This window comes from Ovis aries, chromosome 5 (assembly GCF_016772045.2).
Source record: "Ovis aries strain OAR_USU_Benz2616 breed Rambouillet chromosome 5, ARS-UI_Ramb_v3.0, whole genome shotgun sequence".
NCBI lineage: Eukaryota > Metazoa > Chordata > Mammalia > Artiodactyla > Bovidae > Ovis > Ovis aries.
This window is the reverse complement of record NC_056058.1, coordinates 68,248,728-68,272,650: the sequence shown is the minus strand read 5'-3', so window position 1 is coordinate 68,272,650 and position 23,923 is coordinate 68,248,728. Positions and strand designations below refer to the sequence as shown.

The 23,923-nt window shown below is 41.6% G+C and overlaps 1 protein-coding gene across 7 annotated transcripts in view; it reads left to right on the top strand.

Annotated features, from left to right (window-relative positions):
* EBF1 (EBF transcription factor 1) overlaps positions 1-23,923 on the top strand; it is a 409,767-nt gene that overhangs the window by 2,872 nt on the left and 382,972 nt on the right. For all 7 annotated transcript variants that reach the window (XM_004009026.6, XM_012178874.5, XM_004009024.6 and 4 more), the window contains exons 2-6: positions 228-384; positions 933-996; positions 1,626-1,681; positions 12,035-12,108; positions 21,855-21,923. In XM_004009026.6, the coding sequence (XP_004009075.1) occupies positions 228-384; positions 933-996; positions 1,626-1,681; positions 12,035-12,108; positions 21,855-21,923 (420 nt within the window). The remainder of the gene's footprint in view (positions 1-227; positions 385-932; positions 997-1,625; positions 1,682-12,034; positions 12,109-21,854; positions 21,924-23,923) is intronic.

Sequence of the window (23,923 nt, the reverse complement as noted above, 5' to 3'; positions counted from 1 at the left end):
TTCCGGGGGCGCGCCGGTTCTCGGCGGGGAGGACGGGACAGTTGCTGGCACTCTGGTCCCATCGCCTGGTGGGCCCGAGGAGCCTGAGGGGGCGTGTAGGGAGCCCACTGGGCGTTTTGGGGGGCAGACAAGGTGGTTGTTTGAGCGTTCGCGCGTGTGTAAGGGGTGACAAGGGGTCGCAGGTTGTTGTCCCGCTTAGCCGTCTAACTCTACGTCTTTGGCCGCAGCGGGGTGGGTCTGGCCCGGGCTCACTTTGAGAAGCAGCCGCCTTCCAATCTGCGGAAATCCAACTTCTTCCACTTCGTCCTGGCCCTCTACGACAGACAGGGCCAGCCCGTGGAGATCGAGAGGACAGCCTTTGTGGGGTTCGTGGAGAAGGAAAAAGTAAGTGGGCGCAGCGCCGCTGCCCCTCGCCCCCTGGCCAGGAAGCAGGCCCAGGCGCTTTGGGAGGCGCGCTCCTCCGCGAGTGCAGAGCATCCATAGCACATCCCTGCGCGGGGTCCCCAAGCCACTTCCCGTTCTGGGCGAACCTGGGCTCCCCGTTCATGAGCTTCTGCTCCGGAAAAGTTCGCACCGACTCCCGGAGCTGGAGAGAGGCGAGTCCGGCTTCGCACTCCAGGGTCAAGCGTTCCGGGGTGAACCCGCCCTCGACCGCGCGACGACGCGCAGCTCCTGCCTCTGCTTGTCCGCAGGCCCTAGCCATGGGATCGCCTGTGCGCGCCCCACGAAATTCTCTGGAAAGTTAGAGGGAGCAGTAAGGGTCGGGAGGGCGGCGGGGGGATCATAGTTGGCCGCAATTTCTGCTGCTCCCGGGCCTGTCCGGCTCCCCGGCCGGGGGTCCCTGTTTGGGGAAAGATGCCTCGAAGTCGGTCCACTAGCTCACGCCGACCTCTCCTGCATCTCTTATGTCTTTGCGTTCTGCTGCAACCCAGGAAGCCAACAGCGAAAAGACCAATAACGGGATTCACTACCGGCTCCAGCTCCTCTACAGCAACGGTGAGGCTCCTGTCGGCTCCACGCCAGTAACCCGGGGCTGCGGGTGAGGGTAGGGGGCTTGGGGGAGCTCCAGGTGGGCGAGAACCCTGAGCAAAGCACAGTTGTTTGGCATTCTCGGGGTAAAGTGGCCCCGCCGGTTTTGCTTGAAGAGGTCTCACCTGAGGAGGGCTCTGAGTGGCCCGAGGGCGGCCGCATCAGCGTACCTGGGCCCAGGTGTGGTGCCTTAACCCGCGCTGGGCGGCTTTGTTTTTTTCCTCCGCTTTCTTAGGCCGGGCTTCTCCGCTTAGCATAGACTTCATCCCCAAAGTCCCTCGAGTTCAGGGGGCTCGAGCGGTCAGGGCCTTGATGGCTGCAGGAGAGCGTGCAGAGGGCCTCCAGCCTTTGGAAGGGAAAGTACCCAGGTGGGGGGTCCATCTTATTCCCGGCTGCCAGCGCTTGGGGGCTGCCTTCCAAAAGCGCTCGGGCTAGGCCAGTGGCCCTTATCTGTGCCCTGGGGAAAGGGGGTCCCGGCTGTGCTTCTCTGGGACAGTCGGAGTTCCATCAGCCTTGGAGCTCCGTTGTTTGTTTGGTGCAGATCCTCCCTCACTTAATTTTTTTTTCGTTCCCCTATCCCCCGTCCCCTCCCCCAGGAATAAGGACCGAGCAGGATTTCTACGTTCGCCTCATTGACTCCATGACAAAACAAGTAAGTTTCTTAATTTCGCGCCGCGGGGGTGACTCCACGGCCGCGAAATTTGGGAGAGTTAAGAAGCTGGCGACTGCTTAGCGGGAGGATTGGGAGTCGAACTCTCAATGCCTGGGCAGACTGCTCTCGCAGCGCAGCCTCCCAAAGGAGCACGTTGGCTCGCCGCGTGGGGAAGGTGACTCGACGGCTCCTTCTTTACAAGGGAAATTCAGACCTTGTGAATTAAGACTATGGGGGTGCTGAGTGGGGGAGAATACGGGCTGAACTTCCTGTGACCCGGCCAGGGAGCCCCAGGGGGCGCAGAAGGTGCCTAGGGACCCTGGTGCAGATCGGGCTGAACTTGTGAAACTCAAACCATCAGGACCTCCCCCGGGAGGTTCGAGGGCAGAAGGAACGGGTGAGGGGCAAAGGCAGCCTCTCCAGGAATGGGGAGATGGACCGAGAGCGTAGATGACCCAGTCTACCCATTAAAAAATGAGAGATGGTGATGGTGGTAGTACTGGAAGAGGGAGCAACAATTGTTAGAGGGTATTTTGCAAAAATCCTCCTGCTCTTGCCTCCAAGTTTGGCAAGAAGCCAGGCAGCATGAGTGAGCTTGTGGTCTTAAAGGTACATAGACGGCGTTTTCTTAAGCTACCCAACACGCGGGTGCCAAGCAGTATACATTAAGGTTGAATTATGGTTTAAAAGATACAATTATGAGCCGAGTCAGAAAAGAGGTCTGACGTTTTAACGAGGGGCAGAAACTTTTTTTTTTTTAAATTTTAAGAAAAAGTTTAGCAATTAAATATATGGTTAGGTAGCCGGAGGATTTAGTAACAAAAAAGAAGACAGTTTTATTGGGTGGGGGAAAGAAATCAGAACAAAGAGAAAGTTACCCATTGTGTACTAACCACCAATTTAGTGAGAGGGTTAAAGCTCATTTGCTTGATTGTGATTTTAAAGTATTCCCTTTAAAAAGGGGGACATAGTTTTCATAGATACTGGCTTGGAAAGTTTCAATTTATGGTATACATGCATATTTAAAAATTGTTTTTAGATACCCATGGCTTAAATATGTTGTATAAAATGCACCAAGCTGTTGGAAGTTTTAAAATCTACTCAGCAAGGACCAATTAAATAACAGCTAATTGTAATTATTACCTTCATATTTCATTGTGAGCCAAGTAAAAAACATGAGAGGATGAAATGTATTTTTTAAAACGATGAATACATATCTCTTGAAATATGTTTCAGATTATTAGCCTAAATATTTTACTTTCTTGATCTGTTTTATTTCGTAGTTGATCGTTCAGAGTAAATGCACACTTATACTTTTACTCTTATTAATATCATTGTTTTATTATTATTATACTGGCTTTGATCATTATATAGGCTAATTCCCTTTCATTTGGACACTGTATTTTTAAAAATGTTTTTCCTGCCAAATAAAAAGTCAAAAAACTTGATTTCAGTAACTTTAAAAAAATATCAGAACAAGAATGTCTTAAGTGGAATTTTGTGTAAAAAATTGTGTTTGATACCTTGAATATCTTTTTCTTCCATTTCCATCAGAGAAAAGAAAAGATGGGAGGGGAAAAGGGAAAGTATGAATTCTAATACATATTCTGAACTATGTACTTATTAGAGTTTAATTTTTAAAAGATAAAAACATCCCCACAAACCAGTATATGAGACCTGTCTGCTTGTGAAATATTGGCCACTTAAATATTAAATTATAGGCAACTCCATGAAGTGAACAGTTGTAAGGAACATAAAATTAGGACATGCTTGAAGTGATACCTTCTCTCAAAACTTTATTTTAGGCCCTGTAAAAAAAAAAAAAGAAAAGAAAAAGTGCCACAAGAATTGACTTTCCCATTATGAAATGATCTGACTTTGCACACTGTTCTATGGTGGAAAAATAATCTTGATTTTTATAAAGCAGTACATCTAATATTATTTTACTAATAGGGTCATAGAGCTTAAGAAAAATTACAGTATAAGGCATTCTTTGACTGCTTGGTTTCATAAATTCTATCAGTTATGAGGGTGGAGGTGGGACCAGAATAAAATAAAGTGTAGTAACAGCAGGTATAAGAAAGTCGTTGGCCATACTGTGACATCTCACTGAAGGTTAAAATTGTAAATGTAGGCAATTACATATTTTGGTGGGGAGTGACCTGAAAAAAAGTTTAGTAATTATCTGAATTTAGTCTAAAAATATCAAGAAAAAAGATTTTTTCCAGGCATACCTGTTTGCTTTCATAATAGTTGTCTAATGCCTTCTCTGTAGCTTTTACTTTGAAAGGCAATCTCTGCCCGTTATCCGGTTGCTTGTTCCTTGAATATGTGCTGTAAGAGTTTGGGAAGTAGGTTAGCTTCTTGTGTACACAGCTAATACAATAGTCTTCAAAAAGCAGATCAGCATGAAGAGCCTGACTCTCCTTAGCTGTGATGTAATTATTTTGTTCTAGCCTTGATAAGTAAAACTGTGGATTCTCATCTAGCTTTGAAATTATTCCATGATCATTAAAATGCCAAGTCTGATTTTTAAATTTCTTCAGTTTTTTATTTTAGTTAAGTATGCAGTGACCCCTTCAATCAGAAGCTTGATATAGGTGATTGATTAAATACTTACTTTTCCCCCCCTGTGAAATTCTTATAGATAGACTCACAATTTTGATAGAGTTTTGTTGCAGAATGGAATAATTTCAGTGATGCGATGAGTTCTAATAACATCATAAATTTCAGAGGGACTATCTCGGTATAGTTCAAGTGTCTTAGCTGCTAATTTATCATAACATTTTTCATATCAGATGCAGCTTTATGTATGTGATGTCATATCTTTGACTCACAAGTTGGGGTTAAAACTCGAAGGGAATCTTTGGCAAGCAAGATTCAAAACTAGCTGTGCACTTGATATATTGGTATAGTTTTCCTGATCTTGGGTGGAGTTAGTAGCACTGAGATCAAACAGAAATGTACTCAATCAACCAAGATGTATTGGTATGACATAGTATTTCACACCTTTTCAAAGTGTCTCATTACACTATTTTGGGTAATGACTTTTAATTTTGGACTCTACCAGGAAAGGGGAAGCTTTATTAGAAATGAATGTGTAAGGATCTGAGCCTCTCATCCCTGTACTTTTTTTTATAGAACAAAACGGATATAATGATATTTAAAATACTTGTCCGCAACTAGAAAATAAGCTTGTTTTTGGGAAGGGTTTTTCAAAACCAAGTTTAGCTGGACTAAAAATAGGTTGTTTTTGTGTCATTGCTGTTTTTGGTATTCCATTAGAGAGCATGCAAAAAGGCCTGCAGGATCCAGAAGTTTATGGCTGTTGCATCTAACAACAGTATCTACTGTGGACACTCAAATGAACTCAGTGAGAGAGGTCTGAGGTTTGATATGCTTCTGTTCAGATTTTCCTGTAGTATCTGAAACATGATTATGTTCTGTGATTGCTTCAGTGAGTTATCGTTATTTTTTTTAAAAAAACCTTTAATTTTTCTTCCCTCCTACCATCTTGCTTTGAAAAAAGCGACATTTTTATAGTTCAGAGAAAGAGTGCTAAATTCCATAAAGTTATCAAAAACAAACATTCCCTGCCCCCAAACCAAAGCTCTCTCTTTGGAAAGAGAAAACTAATAGTCACATAATCCTGGTGTGTATGGATTTGAAGGTAGGCAGTATGGTGAGGGGACCCCTTAAAAGCCCCAGAGCAGTGAGAAGACTAAGATACAATAATCAGAACTGCTGTCATAGTTCTCTTTCCAGATAATCTTTATATATTTATTTTGATGTTCCCGGTACTTTAAGTTATTGATGCAAGTGCATTTTTTCCTATTGATTGTTTCATTATATCCTGCCACAGCTACGTAGAATTGATTAACAGCTCTTTCTGTTTGTGGTTCTTCATTGGTAGATAAACACATTTTTAGTGTATCAATAATTTCCCAAGGAATTCAACAAGGCCAGCAGAGAGATTCTTTCATTTATTTGAGGAAACAAACAAACAAAAAAGGACAGGGCAAGTTTATAGTTAGGAGCCATATTTCAGCAGCTTTCTCTTTTGGTAACATGTCAAAAATGCAGGTGATTTAAATTTCCTTGCACATAGAGGAATGAAGAAGTTTGGAATTTTTATGCATGATCGGGACCTGTGTTTGGGAAAATGTAAACTCATCACAGTGGAAAATGTGTTGTTTGGAGTCTGGGGGTGAAAACAAAGCTGATGGTTTTGGAGAGATTGCTGGAGCCAGATGGCCTAGTACTTTCCCAGTCTGGCGGTCCAACTGCTCCCTCCTGGATAATATACAGCCATTTGTTCGGGGATATTTACGCTAGAGCTGTTTCCATGTGAATGTTTGAACAGCATTAAAAACGAACGTATTTGTAGCAATGCATTTATTGAACTTGTATGACTGCATGGATAGTCTCTTCTCGTGTCTTATACGGCTGAGAGGGATGAAGAAAGTGTTTGGATGCTGGTGAACTCTTTATATAGTTGTCGAGCAAGGATGATTTGGTCTTAGTTATTAAAATGTGTAAGCATTTGGAAACTAATGGAAGGAATGGTAGCACCTACCTGGAAGCTCCATTGTGAAAATGAATTCATACATGAAAAGTGCTTAGAACAGTGACTGGCATATATTAAGTGCTTAATAAATTCTCTGCTTTTTATTATTTTATTATTACTATTATTACCCCATTGAGTTAACAAAGCCAGTTGTATCTGCTAATATAGATGTAAATGTAGTTATCATATGAGTGAAATATCTTTTATTACTGCTAGAAAAAGAAATATCATATGATATTGTTATAATGATTCAGTTTTTATCTTGGTGTTTGAATAATATGAGAGATTTTATTTCTTTGAGGCACAAAAGATGCATTCTGAAGCTAACTGCTTTTGGTACACATTCTCTTTTTATTCAAGGCTGTGATGTAACTGAACAGCTTACTGAATATGATATCATTCCTTTGCAACTTTCCTAATTCAGTTCTGCAAACAGGCCTGCTTAGTGGCTGAGCTTAAGTTACATTTTTGTATTAATTTGTTCACCAGTAGCAAAACTGCTAATTGAAGCAAAATAATTTAAAAAATTTATTCCACTATCAATTTTGGATTGCTGTTTGACACAATTGTTTATGAAATGTCAAATTTGTAGTGTTTTCTTTGGCATAGGTTAATTTTTAACTGAGACTCCCTCACCTACTAGAAGTTTCTCGAACCACATTAGCTAATACTTTTTTTTTTTTTTAATGACAAGTACTAGAACTTGGTCGTCGAATGTAATGATTAGTGTTACTGTATGTTCATAGTGTAGGTGTTTATATTATTCTTTGATTAGTTTTAGTTCTTGGCATTTTGCTGCCAAAGGCATGCTGACTGTGTTTAGAGGACACTTTACTTCTAGTTGAGAGAGATACTTTGTGCGTTTGTGGACGTATTTTTAAGGTGACAAATTAGGTTTGGCTTTTTATTTTCAGTTTGGGGAAAAAAAAGTGACATATTTTCAGAGTTGCTGTTTTGATTTAAATAGAAAATTAGGAGTTTTTGTTAGTTACAGGTAACTTGTCTGGGCTTTCCTTGTAGCTGTCAATAAAGAATCCCCTGCAATGCAGGAATCTGTTTGCAATGCAGAAGACCCTGGTTCAATTCCTAGGTCTGGAAGATCCCCTAGAAAATCACAACCCACTCCAATATTCTTGCCTGGAAAATCCCATGGACAGTAGCCCTCTGTCCATGGGATCACAAGAGTTGGACATGACTTAGAGACTAAACCACAGTCTCTCTTCCTTTCTTCCTTCCTTCCATTCTTTCTTTCCTTTTATTCTCTCTGTCTTTCTCAGTTGATGATGACACGTCTCTGATGGTTTGTTTGTAAACCAAGAAGACTCCTAATGAAAACATTTTGTTCCTAAAACCCTTTCAGATTTTGATGAATCAAAGTCAAAAGTGTTCTCTTTGCCCATTTTGTTTTGGCATTGGACACAAAGAGTTAAAACTATTAGAAAAGTAAACAAAGAAAATCATGCTTAGTTCTCTGTATTTCCTTTGGCACCCCATTGATGTGTGATCCCAGCGTAAGTTCACCCTGTATTTTTTGTTTTACTTCGTGGTCTTTATCTGTAGTAGGTTTCAGTTAACTTTTAAGACCCAGTGGTATTAGAAACGCAAAGATGAACCGCACTTCACGAGATGCCTGCTGAAACAGTAGAGACTGAGGCAGAATTTCTCAGTTGATTTTCTTTCTTTTCAAAGATGGTATAGGTTAATGGGCATTTGAAACTGCTGGCATTTTATCCTCTTACAGTAAACCTTCTGACAGTGTTGCTGTGTAAGGATGCAAAAGTTTAAGAATTCTTATTTTTCCTTCATTTTTGTTAATTATAAACAGTTATTTCTGAAAAAACCTTCAATATGAACATCAATGGGGTGTTTAAAATAATTGTGATAATTTCATTATGCTCATTAGAAGAGAAAATTAAGAAAAGGGAGGCTAGCATATTCAGAAGAATAAATTTCTAAATTTGTCAAGTTTTGACAACTTTATTTTTTATCAGTTTCACTAGATTTTTCAAACTGAGCCGCATTTTGTGCTGTTTATTCTTTTCCCTTTCTTCCTGTCGAAGCATTCCTGCCGCCTTAAGGGTTATATTTGCATTGGAAGGATTAACGTAAACATCTTTTCTACCTGATATTGGTTTTTTTTTTTTCTTTTGGGTTTGTTTTTTTGGTTGCTTCACCATTGATTCATTTATTTAAATAATATATTTTGTATGTTTTCTCTCTCCCTCTTGCCCACTTCTGTAACAGGCGTCCCATTCTTACCCCTGATGAACACATTGATTTATTTAAACCACTGTTGTCTTTGTCGGTCTCACAGCAGATTACCTTCTTCCCAGTGAGCAGGCGCATGATTTACTATGGAGGATGAAAATAAGCCTTTTTCTTGGTGTTCCATTGTCTAGGCCCTAAACCAGCTGTCTATTAAAATGGTTTCACTTAAAGTGGTCAGTGCTGTTTATAAGCTTTTGTGATCTCCCAGCTGATCCAAGCCTCAAGGAGCTTTACTCACACCCTACAGAGGCACCTATTTAAATTACGAAGAAAAGCAGAAACTTTTCCCTAAGTTGCGCTAGAGGATCCCTTTCATTTTAGGCTTGGAGTCTGGGTTTGCTGAACTGTGAACCAGTCTTGATGTGTGTACTAAATGTAGATGGCAGAGACTTGGTGTGTGTGAAAGCCAGAGAGAACTTGTTGCCATTTTTTTAGAGAGTCTGTCTTGTTGACAGTCTACATCAGAGACACTTATCAAAATAGATTTATCCTGTTTTCCTATGTTGGATCTCATCAGAATGTTGATTTCTCAGACCATATTTTTATAAGATGGTATGGTATGTGTGTTAATGAGTTTTCTCAGTAAAAAAAAAAAAAAAAAAACCAGACGAGGTTGGAGGTGGAGATGCCTTTAATGGAGTTCCACTGTATAGCTAGAGGTTCTAGATTACTCTATTTCCAGGATTTTAGTTCTACTCTTTAAAAGGAGAGGAAAAAGACTCTGTTTCACTTGCTGTTATTTCAGAAGTCACAGAAGCAGCAAGCACTTTTTTATCTGTGTTATATGCTGAAAAGTTTTGTTGTGTAGAGGCCCCAAGGAAAGGGACAGCAGAAGTTTCCTGCTTCCATTTGTCCCCAGAGTTTAAGTATTTCTGAGCAAATCCAAACTCATGCTTTCATTTTTTCTGTGCTTGATGTAGAGGAAGTCTCTGCTGCCAGAGGTGAAGTGGCAGGTTGACATTTGGTAGAGATGTATTACGGAGGCCCTGGGCCTGCAGCAAATGATGTTCAGTCACCAAAGATGAAAAGATGGAATTCCTGGGAGTCCGTGGATCACCTACTGTTTTGGGGGAGTCATCAACATATTTTCACTGCAGCCTGTGTTTAATGGGGTGTCATCAAGGGTCCACTGATTTCAGAGGAACCAGTAGTCTCAGTAAAAATAATACTGGTATTATCTAGAAAGAATCCAAATGAGAAGGTGTGATGTAATTGATATTCCTTCCTCCTAAAAAAGCCAAATTATTACTTTTTAAACAGGAGGGAAAATCCCATTAATACTTGTGAATTTTGTTTTCCAAGTTACTTGTATTAGTTTAGCGTGACAGAAAACTAAAGTTGAAACAGAGGTTATCAGGGGTATTAAGAGAACATACAAAACATGGAGTGAGAATAGGATTTTGCAAAAGTGCATAATTTACAGTTTTTAGCACCACATATGAGATCTAACCAGAAGATAGTTATGAATTACGTAAAGTGAAGTAGTGACTTTACACAGATCTGGCTGTGCTCTCTGATGGGTGGCAAGCGCTCCCTTAACCAAATGGTCAGAGTTGACTGCCATTGGTGGGACTAGCTGACAGAGTGATGTGATACACTGAGAAGAACTCGGCGTCATGTCTGTGGTATTCCAGCCCCAAGTTACATAACTTTAGTCTGAGGAAACACTAGACAAACCCAATGTGAGGATGGTTCTACAAAATAACTTGCCTCTATTCTTCAACAGTGTCAATGTCATGAGATAACACTCAGGAATATTTCTTATTGAGGGCGATACGACAGTTGGACGCAGTGATTGTTATCAGGGTGTGTGTTTGTCTTGCTGTAAAGGACATCGTTGCCCAGCCGGTAAATCTCAGGTGTTTACATTATCGTGTTGTACTAATGTTCATTTTCTGATTCAGATAATTGTGCTGTGGTTATGTAAGAGAATTTCTTGTCTTAAGGAGGTGCATCTTGAAGTATTTAGGGCACGTCTGCAGTTAACAAGTGGTTCAGGGAAAGAAAATTGAGAAAGATGAATAAATTTAGTTTACTAAAATGTAAACATTGGAAGCATCTGGGTAAAGTGAAGTATCTGGGTGAAGTATCTTGGAAATCTTTATATATTCTTGCGACTTTTCTGTATGTCTAAAATTATGGTAAAATAAAATATTAAAAATACAGGGTAATAGCAGGGCAGCCATGAAAAAAAAAAAAAAGACTTTTGATGGGTCAGTGGTAGAGAACGGTTTTATCCTTATTCAGGTTCTTTTTGTCATTTTTTAATTTGTTGCAGTTTTTGTTTTGTTCTGGAGTTACATAAAATCAGAGCCTGTTCTGAGGGTTTGCACACACAATTTCATAAGCTGTCCCCCATCATTTATGGTTTTGAAAGTCCCAGGTTCATAAAGAGAGCACGTTTCAGCCAAATACAAGTTAGTTACTGTAGTTTCTGTGTGTCCAAAAAAAAAAAAAAAATCTCTGGTTAATTTAGGTAGTTTCATCACCAAGAAACTGAGGGTTATCTGAATGTATGAAAGTAATTTTATTAACAATTTGAAACTGTGTTATATTAGTATTATGCAGTGATACATTGTTAAGTTAGTTAAAATGTATACCCATTTAGAGCACTCCTCTACCCATAGCTATGAATTTTTTCTTTGGCCCAGGTATTAACAAGTAGATCTTCCAGGAGGCAGAGGTCTCAGGAAAACTTCTGGTGACCTTAATGAAAATGTTTGTACACATATAAGTAAAAGCAGACAAAAATATCTTGGATGGTCAGGTGGTTTGGGACTCCAAATTTTCAGAGTCAGATGTAGTTCTTCTTGGTTGAGGGAGATAACCATGGCTTCACTTCCCCTCACCCTTCCCCCAGCATATGCAGGCAGATTCTACTGTTTGGGTGGGTATACGCCCTGGAGAACATGTGTTTTCGTGTAGGCAGGAAGGGTTTCCCCTGATTGATGCATCATCTCAAAGACGACAGTGAGTGGACTCATTAACCATACCCTCACTTGTTTTTACTACTTACCTCCAGAACATTACAATTTGGAGCTGAAAGTAGTAAGATAAGGTGACAAACAACAATTATTTAAAAATCAAATCCATGTGGTTTTGTATATTTTAAATCACTAGTATCTCAGTCTCCTAAACCCTTCTGGATTTTCCCTTCCCCATTGATTAGATTTATTTTTATTCTGAATTAAAGAGAGAGTTGTGGTTGTCTTGACAACAGAAGCCCATCTCATACAAGTATCCAGAGATGTGCGTTATAACAAGGTGGTTGATGGGACAAAGAGGAATGTATCCCCTTCCACTCCATGTGGGTTGACAAAGGGGAATGTATCCCCTTCCACTCCATGTGGGTTGATCCTCATCAACCGTCTTGAGAGGGTCAGCCCGGTGAGGGCTTCGGCTCTGAAAGCTAATTGGCCTCGCTTGGGGCGGTGGTGAATGGTCAAGAACTCGACTGTGATATCTTTTTCTCTGCTGCTTAGTTCCATTCTTAACTCAAATCCTTCCTTTGTTTACAGGCCATAGTATATGAAGGCCAAGATAAGAACCCAGAAATGTGCCGAGTGTTGCTCACACACGAGATCATGTGCAGGTAAGGAATTCCTTGTTCTCTCTTTAATTGCCAAAGAGAAGATGAATTTGTATTTCAGATTCGTACTTCTGAATTCTAGGTGAGTTCAGGCCTATTTTGGTATATACGTTTCTGTTAAAACTAAAAACTGTTAGATGTATTTGGTAGTAAAGTGTCACACATCACAGTGGTTCTCAATTATTTATTAGATTTCATCCTAAAAGTTATGTTTCCATGTTGATATCACACTGTTAATGGGCACAAAACAGTGCCCTTCCCCTTTTCCTGTCAATTGAATGAAATACAATATAACCCTTTTAGTGTTAATGTATGCGCTCAACTGCATTGCTAGTAAAATGAGTAAGAGTTCTATTGATGTCAGCAGAAGTCTCTGTTTGGATAAGACTTGAAAGTTATAGTTCCTCTTTTTAATTTTTCCACTTAAAAATATGACCATCCACATAGGCATCATTCCTCCTTGAAATGAATGCGGTTCCCTGCCCCTGCCCCTACCTTGCATCCGATCTCTTAATCTTCGTTACCTTTTATATAACTGTGACAGTGTAGCTAATGTTTCTTAAATGTAATGTGTTTTTGGAAAGATAGCAAAGATGAGTCCCTGAAAGGTGTGAACATTCATGTTGTCCACAAATGAGTATCTTTATTTTCGTCTGAAGCTGCATGTGAAACCAGACCACATTCACTTCCCTGGCCTCAGCCAACCCTCTGTATGGGAGAGAGTAAACCAGAAAACAGCCTTCTAACTTGCAGTTTAGCTTCTTATTCTTTGTCAGATAACACTGGCACTTTGCTTCCGATATATTCTGAGTAATTGGATAAAGCATGACGATGACACTCTGCATCAGAGAAGGGCTACTAATTGCTTTGTTAGCCATGCGGGTTCTCCTGGCACAAAGCGTGCTTGACTCCTGTCTATTTCTGACCAATTCGTGTAGGGATTTCAGCTGCCACTTCGGCATGGATGGGCTTTATTTGCTGCTCAGGGACTTGTGGGGAAAGCAATCTGAAAACTCTACAGGTGGAAATAAAATAGAAAAGAGATGAACGTGTTTCCTTAGTGAAGTCTCAAATATTAACTTCCTCTACATATATAATTATGTATGTAATCGAAATTTCTTTTTCTCCTTTTTAAAAACATACCTATATTATTCTAAAATATACAGGAGTTTCACAAGTTTTCACTTTAGTGATTTGTAAAATTTATTAATTACTCCCCAAACAGGTTACCTTTCTCTAACTTTAAAGCAGCAACAAAATACCAAAATATGGTCAGGGATTTTTTAGAAGATAATTTTAGGCAAAATTAGTGTTATATTGCATACAGCAGTTGTACTATTAGAGCTGAGCTGCACTTTTCAGAATAAATGAGTAAAATCATTTTGAAGAACATTAAAAAATGACCTCCTTCATATTTCTGCGTTTCCAACCATATCTCTGTTTTACCTTCCCACAATTAGCATGTTGTTAGAATGAATTCTCTGTATTCTGTTCCATATAATTCTAGCAAACTGGAGACAGACAGGAAGATGGATCTCAACCAATAGGCCGACTAATATCTGTAAATCATAGATTTGCATCTCATATCTGTACATGTTTGGACTGTGCTAGAAATAATTCTGTTCTTAAAATACTTGAAGATATATTATGCCTTTCACACATAAGCCTACCCTCTATTAATGCCGTTTATATTTTTTCTTGTTCTTAAAATTCATTGGCCCAAAGTATTTTATTATGCTGGTTGGGGTGCTTTACGGCTGAGGTTCTATTTTTCAGAAACATAAAAATAGCAAAAAATAAAATCCTCAAGCCACTGAAGGCAAATGATGTTTGCGTTGTGTGCCCAAAAGGGAAAAGTCATATTCAGACTGTCACTCTGCTCGTGTTACAGATGAAGGTTTCCCTGGCTGCCCATAGATGTGGAAGGGGTGCTGTCTGTTTACCAGGCTGCCATGACCCTATTACATAAGCCTGTCATCTATTGTGTGGCTAACAGTCTTTTAAATTGCAAATCTGATGCTCTTTAGGGGGCTTCAGAAAAAATTCTCACTTTCCACACCATCCTATTTCTCCTGATTTCTTGCCTGTTGTAAGTGGAAGTTGGGATGTGCTGAATTTGCACCAGGGGTGCAAATGCAGGCTCAATTATAAGCATAAAATTAGAGTCTGTTCACCATTAATCAGCCTGGCTAATTGCTATGCACCACCATTAACCATATGGTGTGAAAGACAGCTTGCTTTCCCTAAGATGAAATTTCTTCATTGCAGACATGAAATAGTGAGGGCCTTGGATTTTAAAATAGCTTGTTTTAGATATTTAATTTCTAAACAACTTTCTGCAGTGCTTTCTATCAAGGCTAACGGCACAATAAAACTTTGTGTTTATGTCACAAAAGAGGTATATTTATAGTACATTGAAGCTATGGTAAAGGAGACAGAGAATTTAGAGCGACAGGAAAGGGCTTGGGTTGATTCTGTTTTGTTGTTGGCAGGGAAAAAAAAGCATCAGGGAATTACGTATAAGGTGGTTGCAAATATAAAAAATCAGTTTTGTTCTGTTGAGAGGGTAATCCATTGCATGAGCTATGTAAAGGACTTGGTGCCATGGGATTATAATTACTGTCTCTCTTTGAGACAAAACCCCTTTGACTTGATGGCATAGAACTCTTTCCATGGAATTCTGGGAGAGGTTCTGCATTTTGGATAACTGGAATCTATCATACAGTCATCTTTACATTTTGTTAATACTTGGGGATGAAGCTGTTCAAAATGTAAAAGCAGGATTCGTTCCACAAAGGATTTGATTATATGCACCACCACATCTCGTGTTCAAAATGTGAAGGGAAAATAGAAACTCTGCTTGGAAGGTGAGTCCAGTTTCCAGTCCCCGCCCGGCAGGTGGAAGCAGATTTTCTTCCTTTCCAGGACACAGGACAATCACAGGGGATGAGTGCTCTCTTAAGAAAAGCCTTCTTTCCCCCCTGTCAGTGCCTCATGCCTTGTGGACCGTGAGCTCCCAGGGTTGGCCTGGGCCCTTGATAGGCCTTGTTCTTCCCTCCTCTTGGGCTGGCTTTTTCTCTTTTCGTTCTTCAGATTCCCACTGAGGCATGTTTCTTTAGGGAAGTGTCCCTGGTTGTTGGCCTGAGTGAGGCCCCCTTGTTCTGTGCTCCTGTTATATCCTGTGCTTTTCCTTCGGACACTGCAACTGTACGCTCGGCACATGGTAACTGTATGTCTAGGGCAAGTCTTTCTTTGCTGGACTAAGAGCTCCTTGAAGATGAAGAAGTTGTCCAGTTTTCCTCTCTGCTTTATTTGCCTATATGTGAAATGAGGAGAAATGTGTGAAACTGTGACTTCTGTCGTAGGGTCATTGTTAAGATTAAATCCTATAACCCCTGTAAATGCTTATCTTGGTACCCGACATATAGTAAGTGCTGAATGTTGATTGTTATGGTCAATAGTCACAGCAGAGTATAAGCACTGATATTAATAGAAGCAGTGGAAGTAGTGGGAGCAGCAGTAGCAACATCTGCAGTCTCTAGCTAAGTACCCGGCACATAGTTGCTCAGAGGGAAAGATGGTAAGAGACTGTTGAAAGGAAGGGAAATGTCCACTAAGATGTTAACATGCTTTGTTCATTCTAGGTATGCTGGTCAAGGATATTTTCATTCATTCTTGTAGTCTTTGCAAAAACACAGTGGGATGAAGAGCTAGAAAGGACTGGCCCCTACAGTAGGAGAGCCGACAGGTTAGCCTGGGAGATGAGCACTGGAGAAAGAGTGGACTGGGATGAGACATGAGCTCAAAGACCATGGCTGCTCAGAGAAGGGAGGATGTATTTGCAGGGATTGGGAGGAAGGTGAGAAAGGACAGTGATTTTAGAGAGTGTGCGAAGGAGTGTTTTGGTCCATTTGTTGGTGGTCCAAGTGGGATTTCTGTGGGGAGAGGTCTGCAGATGGTGAGCCTGTGGCCTGGATCTGGACAGTCAGGGTGAAGGATAATCAACTTCTGAGGTCTTTTCACAAAGGTGCGAGGTGAAGCTATGGCCTTATGTGGGATCCACAGGGGATGGGGCATTAGAGGAGAGGCTGTGGATACATTCTTGGGGAACAGTGTCACTCTTAGTACATTTGAGAATTAGGGAAAAAAACCTTGAATATACAGGAGATAGAAATGAAAGGAGGGTATTTCAGAGGCAGGGAGCCATCCACATAATAAGTGTAGGGAGATCCAGATGGACCTGAAGACTGAGAAGAGCACCAGAAAGTCACTGGTGAACTTCAAGAGAGGATATTCAAGTAAGTGCTAACTCGAAAGCCAGGTTTTATGGGATGCAGGTGGCAAGAAGTGATGGAGGCTCTCGCAAGGAGATAGTTGGGCAGTGAAGAAATCAACTCAACAAAAGAAGGAGCAAGTCTGTTTTTATAAGAATGGGAGAATTTGAATATGTTGGTTAACTGAGGGAAAGAATGAACTTACTACTATTAATCAAATTGTTCAGAGAACCATATGCTCATTCTCCAGCCATTTTGGCTAATGGGTAAAATAATCTTGCTTTCTGTTGTAAAGCTTAGAGGTGGAGGTGATGCTTTCTTCCAGTTAAGAGAGCCTCTACTTCTGGGAAGAAGTTCCATGTCCCTGAGATGAAGATGGAAACGTCTCTTGCTCTGGTTTATGAAGCCATGTGTCAGCGTGCTAGAGAGGCACTATCTAGGCCATGCTGCTCAGAAAGAGACTCACAAGCTTGCTTTTCCCTGGACAGGCTTGTCTGAGGGATACACAGTCTTTCTTGGGAAAGGGCTGCTGTTTTGAGTCCACAGTGTATGTAGGACCCCAGGTGCGGCAGGGTCCCCGCTCCTGTGATTGGGCTACGTTGGTCTCCTGCCACTGGGGTGCATGTTGAGAATGGATGTGAAGTAGTGGGAATCCTGCTCTGTGACAAGGCAAATGAGGAAACTCCAAGCCCCCTGATAGATGCCTGCTTCAGGAAGCAAATGCCAGGTCTGTGCCTGGTGCAGTGCCTGACACACTTAGTAACAATCTCAAGAACAGCATTTGAGGGGAACAAGATCCATCAGTCACACCATCATGAGGATGGAGTTAGCACTGTGATTCTTCTGTTAACATAGTAGCTTTTCCCTTGGAGTGCTTTTGTGTCTGTTGTTCCATGTACTGTATTGTTTCAGCCCAAGACCTCTTCTGCCTTAAACACAAGTGAATCTGTTCTCCTTTCATCCTTCCCCTTCTTGGTTAATGCCTGCCTTGTGTATGGTAGGGGTTGGTCCCCACCTTTCTTGGTCCTTCTGGGTTCAGTAGAGGCAACTGGGTTGGGGAGGCATTTCAGCTTGGAGAAGAAAGGAAAGACCAACATGGGGAAGGAAGGAAGGACAGGTCTTTGTTCTGCTTGGCTTTGCATTAGAAGTAGGGAGATTCAGGAGGTTAGATGCTGGCTCAGCCTAAAGAAAGGCCTTCCTTTCCCAATTTGCAGTTAATTTTTAGTTTTTTGATAGGAAAGTAATATTGCAATAAAAAGATTGCAGAAATACAGAATGGAATGTGTACTCTCTACTCTTCTTCACTTACTCCACGGGGCCTACTGTGTGCTGTGCTCTGTTCTAGTTGCTGGGGATATAGGGATGAACAGAACAGTCTAAGACCTTTGTACTCATGGAGAGACAATAAAGAAGAAAAATAAATATAAAATGAGTGCTCGGGAGAAAAGTGAAGCAGGATGAGGGGCTAGAGAGCTCTGGGGGTGGTAAGAGAAGGGCTTTCATAGGCTGTCACTTTGTGCAGAAATTTGAGGGCACTGAGGGTGGCTTGTGACAATTTGTTTCTTCCTCTCCTCCCTCCGTCTCTCTTCCTGGTTTTTTTCTCCCAGAAGTTGGACCATACCCATATCATACATATGGGGGTTCCCAGGTGGCGCTAGTGGTAAGAATCCACCTGCCAGCGCAGGAGATGCAAGAGATGTGGGTTTGATCCCTGGGTTGGGAAGATCCCCTGGAGTAGGAAATGGCAACTCGTTCCATTAGGACAGAGAAGCCTGGCAGGCTACAGTCTATGGCATCTCAGAGTTGGATGCGGCTAGTGACCTAACACACACACACACACACACACACACACACACCATACATGCTATTCTGCAGTTTGGCTTTCTCAAGCTGTAATATGGCATAGACTTCTTTCTGTGATGATGTGGACAAACCAGCCTTCATTGTTTTTAATGCTACACACAGTTCCATATTTACATATATAGGTACACACACATATATGTATACATGTATATGCATTTATTTTTAAAGTGGGCTTAAACCGTAGACACTGCTTTGTTACCACCCCAGATGCAGTACAGAGCCCAGGAATCCCATTTTGATGATGATGACGCAGTGCAGTGATATGACCTGAGAGGCAGGAGACCTGTTGGGCTGCTTTTAATACTTTGTGTAGTTTTCTTTATAAATGATGTTGAGTGACCTCCAGCCCTTTAGTCCATCTTCCTTTTTTTATTCCTCTTCTCTTCGTCCTTCTACACCTCTGTTCTTCGCTTCTGCTTTCTGCTCTGGGTCCCTTGGGGCACAGCAGAGAGGGTGGTTCTCACTTAGGCTGTGCTTCGATTCAGCTGGCTTCACTCGAGGGCACTTATATTTTAACGGGATGAAGACAGTGCTTAAGGCACAGGGCAGATCTCAGGCCTATTGCTGCCTTGCCTGGGGAGGTGGTCTGGGGGGTGGGGTGGGGGTGAACCTTCCTTCCCTGGGCAGCGTCTGCTCAGAGGGGCAGCGTGGCTTCCTTTATCTGCTACCTTCCTATTGGATTGTATTTCCCCTCGTATAATACATTCATTCATGAAGTCATCCAATCAACCAACCAACCAACCATTATTTGATCTTCTCTGTTCTGTCCCAGGCCTTACAGCTACCTGCTAGGTAAATAAGATTGACAGTGTGTTCCTTTATGAAACATATGGGTTAGTGGGGGAGGGGTGGGAGGAGAAAGATAGTAACAAAAAATACACAAGTATATACATAAGAATATAATTTGCTTTTTGTTTAGTGCCCTGAAAGGGAAAACCTGGAGCAGCCTATCAAGTATTAACATCAGCTTCTCTGAGGAAGGAGTCTAGAGGCCTCGGCCCAAAGAGGAGGGTGCTGCTGTTTAGTCACGCAGTCGTGTCCGACTCTTTTGCGACCACACGGACTGTAGCCTGCTAGGCTCCCCCATCCCTGGGATTTCCCAGGCAAGAATACTGGAGTGGGTGGACATTTCCTTCTCCAGGGATCAAATCCAGATCTCCTGATTGCAGGCAGATTCTTTACCCCTGAGCCTCCTGGGATGCCCCAAAGAGTGGGTAGAGGCTGGCTCGCTAGGGAGGGCTTGGAAGAGGAGCAGTCCAGGCCCAAAGGCTTGCCCGCACCTGGCCCTGGGGTCAGACTGAGTGGGGAGACTGAAATTGGCTAGTGAGGCTGGAGCATGGCACATTGGAGGAGAGTGACAAGAGGTGGGGAGGTGTTCTGGCTCCCTGTCATGCTGTAGATTTAGTCTCAGTGTAGTGGGAAGCCCTTAAAAGGTCTAGGGCAGTGGAGTGACAGTTCCACTGGCATTTTGAAAAGACCACTCTGGCTGTTGGTGGTGGGTGAAGAGTGGAGAGGAGGCCAATGTGGAGGCCAAGTGAGAAATGAAAGTGACTTGGTTGAGGGTAGTGCAGTGAGGAGGAAGAGGGTCAGATCATCTTGAGATGTAGATTCTAGTCTGAAATTATCATCAGGCAAGTTAGAAGGGTCCCTGGAAGGCAATAGTCCAGGCAGGATGATGGTGAAGGTTTTGACCTCTGGAGGTTTGCCCAATCACTGTTTTGAAAAAGAAAAGAAAAAAAAAGCAAGGAGAAATAGTCCTTCCCATGTATTGCTTGTCTCCTTGGGTAAAGACTTGAGCTCTGTCAATGGGCCTTTTTTTCGAGACCTGTGCCCTCACACTTAGAGGTGGTACTGCAATCGCTCCATTTTATACACGAGGAAACTAAGATTCCAGGAGGTGAAGTACTTTGCTCCAGTGCCACAAGTAACTCTGAGTCGAGTCAGTGTTCTTAACCACTGCACTCTCCTGGCAAGCCCTTGAAATGTAGGTGCAGGGAAGTAAGTAGAGTTCAGAGATAGTAAAGTTTAGTTTTTAAATTATCATTACTTTTTTGGCATTCATGTCAACTACTGGATTTCTCAGTCCCTTTTTTTTCTACATCTCTCTTTTACGTGTTGGGATCCCTTGGGCTTTCTTTCCCTCAAAATCCTAGTATAGCTGAACTCAGACCTGGAGGAAACTGTTTCCTCTGAACCAGAAAGGGGATGGCTCTAAGGCGAGGGGTGTGGTTTTCTGCTGGGGCTCTGACAAAGGAGAGAGAATTCTTGCTGTTGTTTTCTGAAGATATGAGGGACAAATAAAATGAGCATCAATTTGGAAGCTGATTCTCTTTTCAGAGAGAGAGTAATGGCCAAGAGAGAGACTTCCCAACTTTGGTGAAAGACCCCCTGTGCGGGTGTATATTTCTGGGTCCTGAAAATAAAGTTCAGTGTTTGTTTCTCTCCAACAGCTCTCCAAATTTAGGCTCTAGGATTCACTAGGTCGAATGAGTGTGTGTGTGTGTGTGTGTGTGTGTGTGCGTGCGTGCATGCATGTGTTTGTGTGTGCGCGCGTGCTTGTGTAAGAGGGAGATAAATGCATATTTTATTTGTGATGCAGGTAATGTATAACCCTTGCATAACTACCTCACCTCCATGATTGATCAAATACATGCTTTTATAGTGTGCCCTGAGGTATAGACTGGCCAGTGGACACATTTCTTATTTTCAGACAAGTCTCAGATGGATAGTCTTCCATTGACCATGGGTAATTTTCGAAAACTCTAATTTTTCACTTTTTAGAAGCATCTCAGTTTAAGAAAACACTGGCAACTTTAAGGTCACACATGGGATGGGATTTTGATAGTAGATGCTTTTCTTGCCCATGTCTGCCTCTTCTCTGACCTAATAAAGAGCGTTTACTGTCAGGCCTTTGCCAGCCTTCGGATCCATGTCCATACTGCTCCCAGAAAACTGACGCAGTGACCGGTGGAGGGCACGAAAGCCGGAGGACATTCGGATCTCTGTGTGTTTTATCTTTCCTCTTTGTCTGAATTGTTGTGTTGTACTCTCCCTCTTACATTCTGAGCATGGTTCCAAAGCAGACCGTTACAGTTTTAGGGTTTCAGGAAGGCTGTGATGGAAGGAAACGTCTCCTACAAAAGAGAAAGGAGAAGAAAAAGGAATCCATTGAATACAAAATGACTGGAGGGGGAGAATCACTCATACCTCATTACTGACGTGTTCCACGCAATTAGTGTGATCTTGAGGGAAGAGTGTTTGAGCCACCCACAACCCTGAATATTCTCATCGGGTAGATGTAGTAATAATGCGTTTCACAGTGAAGTCTTCCAGTTCTGCGGGCAGTGATGGGGAGACCCCGTCTTAGGGCTGTCAGTCCTCGCTTGGAGAGAGTCCCTCTCCCTCCCGCCTTTGTGCAGGGCGAGGTTGAACCTGGCATTAACCTGTAGGTGACCCAGACAGAATATTCTGTCCCAGGGATCCGTTGATTGCCAGGTATGGCTTGTGGTAATTCTAGCATTTGCAACCCAGCAATTTGAACCTTCTGTCTGCCTAAATGATGATTTTACATTTGTAATGGTTGTACTAAATCCTCTCGCTTTTGCTCTGCAGCCGCTGTTGTGACAAGAAAAGCTGTGGCAACCGAAATGAGACTCCCTCAGATCCAGTGATAATTGACAGGTAGGGACCACTCTACTTTCAGTCGGTTCTTTTTCCTCATTATAATGAAACACCTGCCTCGTGTGGCTCTCGGGTGAGGGTTAGGAAGGCATGTGGCCGAAATTTGCCTGTTGGTCCTGACTTCATCTGCTGCGCTGAGCTATTGCGATTCCTGGGAAAGCCATATGGAATGTTCTTTGGAGGCCCGCTTTCTTGGATTGCTCCAGTTTTGTGTCTGATTCATGCTCCTAAAGGAATGTTCTTCTTTCTTGACTTTCTGTGGCTCAATCCTCATGCTGTGCCAGGAAGCTTCAGAAATAAAATAATAATAATTTGTGATTTATGAAATGTGGTTGGGTGCTTATAAATATTTAACTTTTATTTGAAAAATGTTTGAATCATTATCACTTTTAGCTACAGTAGTTCTGTTGGACGTAATCCATCTACATTTTAAGGTTTTATTTATGCATAAAAGCAGTTTTAAAGAGATCTGTGAACCAAGATTTTCTACAGTAATTTCCCGGGTTTGATTGTAGCTCAGACTGCATTGGAAGTTGATTAATTTATCCTGCTTGTCTTAATTATTGTGTTTTTAAACAGATCCATATTACTAATCTGACATGACCAAGTAAATCACTGTAGAACAATAAATCTGTTTTAGTTGTTCGGCGCAATTTCGAGTCAGTGTGTGCAGAGATTATGCAAAGTCGCATTCCAAATATTCGTTTTACATTTTAATTATTGAAATTCATTGTATGGAAACATGTATGATAAACCATTTGTTACATAGCATTACTCATTGGGAGTTAAATGGCCTGGAAGGTTTATAGATACTGTCAGTTGTCAGCTAGGAAAAGAGCTAGCACCCTCCACTAGCTGGAAGAGTCTTGCAAGTAAGACTGACTGATCTCTCATTGAGATCAACAGCTGAATAAAAGCCCTTTGTGGGGTTTGGTAATATTGATTTTGGATACCCTTCCCCTGCCACTGCCCACTGGTGCACATCTATCTGTTTTCCCAATTCTTTACTTTTAGGGGGCTTTATCATTTTTTGGTTAACTGAAAAAGTATTCTTCATTGTGATTTATGACAAAACATTGGTCGTGGATTTTGACTTATGTGATTCTTTAGGCTTAAACCCAATTTTGATTGCCCAGCAGTTTTATAAAGCTTGCATTTGAGTCAGATATTTTAACTATCTTTCACTTATATTCACCAAAAACATATCTTTGCTGGATAACTTGATAACTTTGCTTAATATCTTCGATTCAAAGCTGAAAACACCCACCTTTAGAGTGTAATGAAGTTGTCTGCTGCCTATAAAATTAATATAGCATGTTTATCTACAGAAGCAGACATGCCATTATGCAGTTTCTTTTTTTGCGATGGCAGATAAATCTTCAGATAAATAAGATTAAAAAAATAACCTTTATGCTGTTTGTTTCACCTAAATACCTCACTTCAAAATAACATTTGTTATTTTAAGCAGATTTTACTCTTCTGTTAGGAAGAAAGTGTTCTGATCAAAAGACCAGCCCAAATATTTGCCCCAAACTTTGAAACTATCAGCATTTGGTTCTGCCGCACAGTTTCTTTTGGTTTAGATGATGACAAGAGCCTTACTTTGCCACCCGCAATGAAAATGCTTTTTTTTTTTTTTGCTTTTGAATGGGTTAAGCTTTTAAGTTCTTCGTTTGGTTTTAAGCCGTGACTCTGATATAGAAGGTTGATATGACTGTGGTTTGAATAACATTTGATTTTGACCTGTTTCTGTGGGTTGCGATGGCATAAGAAACTTGACTCAGCAGCGCTGTAATTAGCCCGGCCTGTGTTTTTGAAACAGGATTGTGTTACCTGGATTACATTAGTGTGGCTTCTATTGTTGCCGCCTTGCATCTATCCCAGTAGGGTACTTAAAACCTTTTCTTGGCTAGGGTAGTTCAAACAATTTAGGTAAAATAAGTATGCACTTTATACTGTTGGTGGCTTTAGAGATATTACTCATGACATTTATCCTTTTC